This window comes from Elephantulus edwardii, unplaced genomic scaffold (genome assembly GCF_000299155.1).
Source record: "Elephantulus edwardii isolate Elephantulus edwardi_28Jun2011 unplaced genomic scaffold, EleEdw1.0 scaffold00026, whole genome shotgun sequence".
Classification (NCBI taxonomy): Eukaryota; Metazoa; Chordata; class Mammalia; order Macroscelidea; family Macroscelididae; genus Elephantulus; species Elephantulus edwardii.
Window position 1 is genome coordinate 3,275,543 of NW_006399776.1, and position 10,532 is coordinate 3,286,074.

General features: G+C 38.3%; 1 protein-coding gene across 1 annotated transcript in view; it reads right to left on the bottom strand.

Moving 5' to 3' along the window:
• ADAL (adenosine deaminase-like) overlaps window positions 1–10,532 on the bottom strand; it is a 26,240-nt gene extending 15,708 nt beyond the window's left edge. The window contains exons 1-4 of the mRNA XM_006883209.1: window positions 10,470–10,532; window positions 10,069–10,199; window positions 8,521–8,581; window positions 5,181–5,268 (exon numbers count right to left, since the gene is read on the bottom strand). Of these exons, the coding sequence (XP_006883271.1) occupies window positions 5,181–5,268; window positions 8,521–8,581; window positions 10,069–10,199; window positions 10,470–10,532 (343 nt within the window). The remainder of the gene's footprint in view (window positions 1–5,180; window positions 5,269–8,520; window positions 8,582–10,068; window positions 10,200–10,469) is intronic.

Here is a 10,532-nt window from a genome sequence, read left to right on the forward strand (position 1 = left end):
ATTTATCCCATCTTTCTCAGTCTCTCCCAACCCCAATGTCAGTCCTGTCTTACAACAGTGGCACTATGTAGTATTTGTCCTTTTGTGACTGAGATATTTCACTCAGCATAATTTCCTCCATTTTGAATAATATTCATAAGTTCCTTGTTTTCCACTGCAGCATAGTATTCCATTGTGTGAATATATCACAGCTCCTCTATCCATTCATTTGTTGATGGGCACTTAGGTTGTTTCCAACTCTTTGCAATTGTGAACAAAGCCATGATAAACATGGGTGTGCATATACCTGCTCGGGTGCTGGTTATGGCTTCTTTGGAGTGTATTTCCAGTAGTGGACTTGCTGGGTCAAACAGTATTTCTATTTGCAACTTTCTGAAAACGCACCATACTGCCTCCCATAGTGGTTGCCCCATATTAAACTCCACCAACAGTGAATAAGGGTTCCAGTTTCTGTACAACCTTACCAGCATATGTTGTTTGGTTCCATCTTCTTTTGATGCTTCCTGCATCATTAATTATTTTGCCCATAGAATTTCTTCAGTATTGCAACCTGAGGCTTTAATTTATTCTTCAGTCCTTTCAGCTTGAGAAATGCCAAGTATGTTCTTTCCTTGTGGCCTTTGAACTCCACCTTTTCTGTTTGTTTGAACTCCAGCTGTTTGTACACTTCATTTCAATACTTTGCTTTGCCTTCTCAAGCTACCTTTTAAAACCTTTTGTTCAGCTCTTTTATCATTCCTGCCATTTGCTTTAACTTCTCGATGTTGAAGAAGAGCACATTTTACAGTGTCTTCTGACATCCATTTTGGTCTTTCCTTTCTTTCCTAGCTTTCTTTTTTTAGAAATCACACAATTTTAATAGAGAAGTAAAACCTTTTCCCTTTCAATCTAATTATACCATATTCACAGTTATGATTATTATACCTCAGTAAAGAACTGGATGCTAAGCAAACATTATTACTTAACTGCCATAGATTTGCTTCTGTAGAACAAAATGGAATTTTAAAAAAAATTTAACTCATTTACTTTTTTAAAAAAGTTATAATACCAGCTTTATTCCTAATAAGAGTAGAGAATGTGGGTTTATAATTTAGGGCCAAATGAGCTTTTAACCTTTTGTGTTTTTAATGGATGGTATTCTTGATGTCATCCCTCAACTAGTTAATCTTTGATCATTAGTGTTAAGTGCATCAAATCTAATTTTGGATATGAGTAATGGATAGTCTGCTCAACTGCGGGTTCCCAGCCTTATCTCACCTGTTAATAGCAAGTCTCCCACGGTGGTGGATGTTGTGTGCTGTGGAGTCAGAACTGACTCACAGCTGACCCTCTAGCAAGTTTTCAGTGGTTGTAAATCATCTGAGAGGAGACTGTCCATCTTTCTCCTACAGAGCTACTGGTGGAGTCAGACTATGTCTTTGGGTTGGCAGCACATATCCTTACCATTAGCCCACCAGAGCTCCTTCAGATGTCATCAGTTTGAATCCTGTGTATTCTATCAGGTAATGTTCATGTGTATAATCACCATTTCTGTTTCTTCAAAAGGTATTTGCAATTAATAATTCATTGATTGTACAAAATTCTATCATGTGATCCCTGTAACCAAGGCCATATTTTCCAATTACCAGCCTTTGTTTCTAACTTTTACATTCCAGTCATCAATTATTAATAACACATCTTGATGCATGCTAGATCAATTTCAGACTGTAGTTAGTAATACTCTTCAACTTTGGCTTTAGCAGTTGACACTTATATTTGAGTAGTTGTACTACCAAGTCTTCCTTGAATAATATGGTTATTATCCTATTATTGACAGGACTGTGCTTCAGGAACAGGTCCTGATATACCTTTTTTCTTAAATTAATACAACACCAATCTTCTTCAATTTTTGATCCCTAGTAAAGCAGATCATATGCCTGTTTAAAAATTACCAATACCAGTGCATTTCAGCTCACTAATGCATAATGCATTGAAGACTGATTATTCAAAGGTGTGCCTGATTCAGATAATGGTCTTTTCAATCATTTGCTATGTGTCCAAGAGCTGGACAACAAATAAGGATGACAGAAGAACTGATGCCTTTGAGGTGTGGTGCTGGAGCACTGAATATCCATGGATTTCCGAAAGAAGCAGCAGACATGTCATAGAGCAAGTACAGCCAGTGTTCCTTGGAGGCAAAGATGATAAAGCTTTGCCTCACATACAGGTTGCTACGGAAGGCTATTCCTTACGGAGGGATATCATGTTTGGAAAGGTGGAGGATTGGTAAAAGAGAGGAAGACCCTCAACCAGAAGGACTGACACAGTGACTGCAGCAATGGGCTTGAGTATGTCAGAGATTGTGAGGATAGTAAAGGACAGGGAAAGTTCAGATCTGTTGTTCCAAGGGTCACTGTAGGTTTTACTTGACTCAATGGCACCTAACAACAATGCATTAAATGTCAAGCTTCATGTGTTCCATTTGATTTTTCAGTACTCCAGTTTTCCTATATTCACACTTCATACATTCTAGGTTCCAATTATTAAGGAATATCTTACAATTTCACTGATTTCACATGCAAGCAAGATTTTACTGAAGATTATCCAAAAACGACTGGAACAGCACATCAACAGAGAACTAGCAGAAGTCCAGGCTGGTTTCAGAAGGGGTCGTGGTACTAGAGATATTGTAGCTCATGTTAGATGGATCTTGGCTGAAAGCAGGGAATACCAGAGGAATGTCTAGCTGTGTTTCATTGACTATGCAAAGTCATTTGACTGTGTAGATCATAACAAACTGTGGCTGACTCTGAGAAGAATGGGAATCCCAGAACACTTGATCGTTCTAATGCGAAACTTATACTTGGACCAGGAGGCAGTCGTCAGAACAGAGCAAGGGAACACTGCATGGTTAAAAATCGGGAAGGGCGTACGCCAGGGATGCATCCTATCTCCATACCTTTTCAACCTATATGCAGAACAGATTATCCGGGAGGCTGGGCTCTATGAGGAGAAATGTGGGGTCAAGATTGGTGGACGATTTATCAACAATCTGCGTTATGCAGATGACACAACCCTGCTTGCTGAAACTGAAGAGGACCTGAAGCACCTGCTGCAGAGTGTCAAGGACTGCAGCCTACAATATGGATTGAGGCTCAATGTCAAGAAGACAAAGATTCTCACCACTGGACCAATTGGCAGCATCAGGATGGATGGTGAAGAGATTGAGATTGTACACAGCTTTAGTTTGCTTGGCTCCATAGTCAACAGTCTTGGCACCAGCAGCCAGGAAATTAAAAGGCGCATTGCCATGGGAAAGTCTGCTGTTAGGGACTGCTCCAAAGTGCTGAAGAGCAGTGGTGTCTCTCTGGAGACTAAGGTGCGTCTGATACATGCCATGGTCTTCGCAATCACCTGTTATGCATCAGAGTTGGACAATGACCAAGGAGGACTGAAGGAGAATTGATGCCTTTGAGCTGTGGTGCTGGAGAAGAGTATTGAGAATACCATGGACTGCTAGGAAAACAAACAGATTTGTCCTGGAAAGGGTTAAACCGGGTGGCTCCTTGGAGGCAAGGATTCTGAGGCTCCGTCTAACTTACTCTGGACATGTTGTGAGGAGACACCGGTCCTTAGAGAAGGACATCATGCTTGGGAGGGTGGAGGGACGGCGCAGGAGAGGAAGGCCCTCTATGAGGTGGATTGATTCAGTGACTGGGATAATTAGGATGGGAGTGTCAGAGACAGTGTGATTGGCACAGGACAGAGCGGAGTTTAGGGCTGTTGTACATAGGGTCGCTATGAGTCGCAGGCGACTTGATGGCACATAACAACAACAACTTCTTATCTCTGTTAGTAGGATAAGAAATTTCTCTATTAGCCAGATAAATCCTATGTTAGATTGCTTTTCTTTTCAATTCCGCTCAGACTCAGTGTTTCTTCTAAGCTTGGCACCCAATTCCTCCCTTTCTGGAAGACTCTGAAGGAGGCTCTCCAGAACAATCTCTTCTAAAATAGCTTCTTCCTCTGAATATAAAATTCCCTCTTTTGTTGGGAAATCATAAGTAACATACAGAAAATTAGAGAAAAAAATAATAAAAATAAAGTGTAATCCCATCACCTAGAGATAACCTGTCTTTGTTCTTCTAAACTTATGCATACATACATTTTAAACAGATATTACTGAGAATATATATATTCTTCTTAGCCATTTAGCATGATATTCTGGCATTTCCCTGTCATTAAAGTATCCTTGCAAGTATTATTAATGATTGTACAACATTTATTTAAGCATCTCCTACTGCTGTATACTTAGGCTAATATTTTTCTTTTGAATCTCCATTCCCAAAAGGAGTAAACCAGTTCTATTAGTTTTTATTGTCCTTCTTGACAGTGTCCACATCAGTATTGCTTGAATGAATTCTATAGTTTAAAAATGAAAGATAAGAATCTTCTCTTTGTTATTATTTAACAATTTATTTTATTAAAAATAGTTTCCAAATTTTATCTCTCAATGTTTATCAGGTTATAATAAACCACTTGTCAAGGTATGAGATAACCTAGTATGGTTTCTTCAAGTCATGGTCAAGATCTCAAGAGGGATCCGATGACACTATTAAAATCTTCTGATTCTCTCTTTAGGGAAAGAGAGTCCTAGGAACTATCTCCAGACATCAGATCTGCTCATCTCCATTCAGAGTCCTTTTATCACATTACATCACAGCTTGCTTCTGGCCTATAAAACTTCTGGTTCCTGACGAGTATCTGAAATCAACTCTATTTTGGTAGCTGTTAAAAAATATGATTCAGCATGCACTCAGTGGTATTGTCTTATGAGTTTTTTGATGCATGGCGCAAGAATTAGCTTCTACTGAGAGACAATTCTGCTTTAAGCAGTAAATGCTTTTCTCTTAGAGTTTACAAAACAAGGATAAAAATAATCTTTGAAGGTCTTTATTTTTCTCCCTACTTTTTTAACACATATGTCTGACCTGATTTTCTACGTCTTAGTTAAAACATAATTCACTCATTAATGTACATCTATTCCCAGAAAAACCAATTTGGACTGCGCTCATGGAAATAGAGAATAATACAATGGTGTAAAAGTGCATATATTTCCAAATTGCACACGCAGACACATGAATGCCCAAAACACCCAGTAAAGAGATCATGCAATCCTCTAGGAAGTAATCAAATCCTACCAGTAGCAATTTCTCCTCTGGGTGTGCTCCTTAGTTCCAGGTACTTGACACCATCATCTGCAAATTCTTTAATAACATCTTTTGTAACCTGATAATAAAGGCAACATACACAAGACTGATGTTAATATAAAAGTCCCAATTAAAATGCCAAATGTTACAGCTTTATTGCATTCCGGAAATATGATTGAAAAACACTATTTCAAGTCTTCCACATGGTAGCGGTACCTGCTTTATTGCTGCTTTGGAGGAGACTTGACCTAACTGAGCTGCAGCATTTCCAAAAGTTCCTATAACCACCTCATTTATCTATTCAATCCAATTCAGTGCATTATCCACACCTTTTATTTCTGCTTCCACCTTTCACCCACTTCTCTATATTCCAGCATTTACTACTGCTTATAAAACAGAAATGAGGTAAAACTGAAGTGAGTTAAAACCACACGTCTGAGCAGTGCTAAAAAAGGTACACACAAAAATAGCTAAAATGATTAGGTAGTATTGAGGTACCATTTCAAGTGGAGCTGAAGGCTCTTCTTCACCTTTTTAGGATAAGTCACATTGTTCTATTTGTCAATAAATTCGTCAAGTAGGATTAAAACACAGGAAAAATTCTTAATCATAAAAATTGGGTGATAAATATATGATAATTAGGTGATAAACATGTCCAATTTGTAGGAAATTTTCTCTCTCATTGCCATAGAGTGGGAACCAACTCATTGCTAACCCTCCAGTGGGTTTCCAAGGCTATAAATCCTAAAGCAAGAAACTGCTCATTCTTCTTCCAAAAAGCTATAGAGTTGTGGCTTTCAGGTTAGCAGTACAACCCACTATAGGAGCTGTAGGCCACTTGTTGTTATTGTTAGGTGCCATCAAGTCAAACGACCCCAGGAACAAAAGACCTGAACCCTGTTCTATCCTGCACCATCCTCACACTTCCTGACACACAAGAGACTATTGCAGCAGTCATCATGTCAATACACCTGGTCGAGGGTCATCCTCTCCTTTGCCAACCCTCTACCTACCTTTCCCAGCACCATGTCCTTCTCCAAGGAATAGCCTCTCCTAGACACATGCTCAAAGTATGTATGGTGAAGCCTCATTATTCTTGCCTCCAAAGAGCACTCCAGCTGCACCCTCTCCAAGACATATGTGTTCATTCTCTTGGCCATCCATGGATGTTCAGTGCTCTTCTCCAACACCACAGCTCAAAGGCTTCAATTCTTTTTCTGTCATCCTTATTCATTGTTCAGCTCTCAGATGCATAGCAAGTGATCAGAAAAACTATGGCCTGAATCAGATGCACCTTAATCCTCAAACTGACATCATTACTCCTTAACAATGTGGAGAGGTCCCTAACTGCAGATTTCCCCAGTTCAAAGCATCTCCTTATTTCCTGACTGCTAGAGTGTTAACTGTGGATCCAAGCAAGATGAAGATGTTGACAGTTTCAGTCTCCTCTCCATTCATGATGATGTCACCTAAACATTACTGAAATACCAAAGTAAACAAAAATGTAAAGGCTAAGGGAATCTACCAATAATCCTAAAACAGACCAAATATAGAAAAAGTACCAAACTGGCGATGCTGTTGGGAACTTAATCTCTATCTGAAGCTCAAGCACAGTGTCCTGGAAAAGGAACAAAGCTGGATGATTGTGTAGATGGTGTGTAATGAGATGGTGAATTTGTTGTAATCCAAGGTCTAGTCTCAACTATGTAGGTTGGGAAACGTAATGATTCAGTTATATTCCAATTCTGTCTCTCTGAGATTATACCCAGATGATCTGAACTTGGAGATTTGAGTGATTCCCACAAGTTCAGTCTCATGTTTACAGATGAACAACTTCTTGCTTTTCTTCCACAGCTGGTTCACATGTGTATTTTACTTGGCAAACCACTTAGAAAGTTCATTCCAGCAGTACTGGGTAGAAAATCTTAATTCCATGACTCATTTTAATAAAGTTAATCACTAACTTGGAAAAGACATAAATAACGAACCCAATATTATCATACCCACAGAGTATTAAACTCTCAGAATGTAAAATTTTTTAAATTTTGCTAAATAAGAAAAAGTCAGACTAAAGTCTCTGTAGTGAATATTGTTCCTAGTAGTAATTATAGAATCTGTCGCCGATTAGAGAATGTTCCTTTGAGTTCCTATATATTTCTGTGCATGTCTCCAGGACAGAGGTGACTATGTTATATTGAATTTCCATATTTAAGGCCTTTCTCTTCAACCTGACAATAAATTCCTTAGGGGAAAGAGTCATGCTCATTTATACGTCTTCTAGTATTTAACCTATCTTCTTGTACTTAACTCAATGTCTGGAACACTGTAGGCACTAAATCAGCTGTTATTGAAATAAAGTTAATTCTTCTCCAAAAAGTAATTCATTTAACTCATCATGAGGATCAATCTAGGCCATGGAGGAAAACTCTTTCTTAATAAGTTAAAGGTCAATTCTCTAGGAACTCAGGTTGTACTTTTTTTTTTTTAAAATTTAGGTTGTTTATTTTTCATTTCAATGAACATCTACAGATTTTGGGATTCCATTCATTCATTGTTGCACCCTTCTCCCCGCACAAACCCCTCCCCCTTTCCCCCCTGTACTTTTACTTTAAAAAAAAATTTTTTTAGGTTGTACTTTTTACTTTGCACTTTTTCTTAATGGCTAAGAACACTATGAACACTTTGCTTCTATTTACAAAGAATGGGAGAAAGATGGAAAATCTCCTCTTATGTGATTTACAGTTTCTGAAAGTCCACTGGAGGGTCAACTATGAGTCAGTTCTGACTCAATGGCACACAGCAACATTTACAAAACGTCAGAGATCAGTCTTTCACGATAGACTCTAGCATCATGGAGTTGTAGCGAATACAATGGCATCCTCTAATCTTTTACTGCCAAAGGAGAGGCATAATTTCTCTGTATCAATGTTAGCAATTAACCACTAAGCTGAATTTATTAATTCTCTATAATGTCTACCCAGACAGTTAAAAGGCTTCTTATACGATACATATAAAGCCTTATTAAGGACATTCTCACTTGCAGCCAAATATTTCATATTATATGTTATATATAAAAAGCAAAACTAAATTTTCTCTTCCAAATTGTCTTCTATTTAAGAGATGCTGGTTTGGGTTCTTTTCTCATGTTTTCACAATGAGTATGGTCTTTATATTAGCTCATGAGCAAATATCTTACACTGGTTTTAAGAGTTGTCATAAAGGAAAAAGAGAGAAAACAATTTTCATTGAACCCTTAATCAAAATATCATGTACAACAAAATAAGGGAAAAAAATTTACTTTAAACCATCTGAAAAATTCCTTAGTTCTCACCATCAGGATATCTTCAGGGCTAGTTGTAAGCCGATGAATAACTTGAAACGTCTGGAAACACCTGCAACATGAATGATAATTTTAAAATACTATAGTCATCAAACATCTATCACCTAAAGAAACTTACTAGGCTGAATTTATTCGTAGGTTTTTAGATTAATGATTACAGTCCATAGAAAGTTGTCCAGCTAACCCAAAAGCACCTCTGTGGTGTTAGCCCAAAAGTTGGCTTTTTTAGCCATTACAGTTAACCCCCTCTGATCTCCAGCTACTATAATTGCAGTTACACGGTCTTGCAAAGAGTACTTCCCACACTGAGCAGCAAGACTGTAGTAGCAAGACTTGAGGCAGCAAGGCATGAGGGAGACTGAAACAAGACCCTGGTGAGAGCAATACCCTGGCAGTGGTGGAGACACTGTAGCATTGCTATGGAGAAACTGTGGCAAGGTGTGACCTAAAGCTTCTTGCATTTGTGCTGGCCACAGTTAAAGGCTTTTGCAGTTCTTGCTGGATGCTTGAAGGAGAAGCTGACTTACAACTGCTTTGAGGCAAATCTTGCTGGAGATTTGGATTTGACTAGTGAACTAAAACCAGAGCCTGGACCAATTGAGGAACTGTGCCTTGAAACTTGGACTAAAACCTGGACTTGTATTGGGTGATAGTCTTTGCTTCCCCTACTCTCCAACTTCCTTCCCTAATAAGCCCCACTCTCAGTACCACACTGAGTCTGAGTCAACAACGAATAAATGAACCTCTTGCTGCTGTTTGGGCTCTACAGGCACCATGGGGCTGGGCTACAAGCTCTTTATCAGCTTTCTGCTCGGGGTGGTGAGGGGCTGTGTTATTCTCACTTCCTCTGGCCTTTTTAGAAAGACGTTCATGGCCCTGTGCCCCTACGTCCTATTTCTAACCCACCAGTATCTCCACAGGAAAAAGATAGGCAAACTTCTCACATGCCATTTACAGCTTCTGAATACTTGATAGGGGGTCAGCTATGAGTACTCAACAGGAATGAGCTTGAGCTTGATATATTTATAACTAACTAAAGAATGTTGTTACATACCAGCGAGTCGGAACCAACCCATAGCTGACCCTCCAGTAGGTTTTCAGAGGCATTATGTCACATAGGAAGAGAATGCCTATCTCTCCCACAGAGCCGCTGGTGTATGTGAACCATGACCAATAAGCTACCAGAGGCCCCTAACTAAAGAACAGGTTTCACAAAAATTACATTGATTCAGAAAGATAAGCAAGTGATGGAAAATAAAATGTTAGGGATATTTTTAAGTGGTAAATAACAACTCCCCTTTCCCTACACCATACTAGTTGCAGCAAACAAGGAGGAAGTCAAAAGTCTGTATTTTCAAGGCTGAAGACTATTCCAGTATAACTTCATAAACAACATACATCACTAAAAACATTACCGACGACAACTGAAAAAAAGTCACGTGTAATCTATTTCTTTAACAACTAACATATTATTTTTTAAATAATAAACAATCTCAAAATACTGGTAGACGAGAATACGCAGAATCTTCTCAAACTTACTCGTCTAAAGTTCTCTTCTTTCCCTTGTCAATCACGGTCATCTGATCACGGATGTTAAGATCTGGCTTCTTGGCGATTAATTTCTTCATGGTTTTAGAACTAATAGATCCATTCAAGTGGGCATGAAGTTCCTGAGAGAATATAATCAATAAATCCATATTGAAAATCCACTTGATGTGTACCATCGTACCAGATACGATGTTTGTAGTTTGTATTATGCCAAGTTTCCTGTTAGATTTATTTATACAAGTACTAAAAGTTTTAACTTAAATATTTAACATTTTTATACTTTATTCCCATTAAAAATTTGGTATTCTATACTTAAAGTCTAAGTTTACAAAGCAGAAATTCTGTAACTGACTTTTTTTTTCTTGTATGGAAAGAAACAAAAAAAGTCTCACCACTTTTGGTAATTTCAAGTAGAAGTTCTTCCATGCTTGCCCTTGCTCTTCCATCTCCAACAT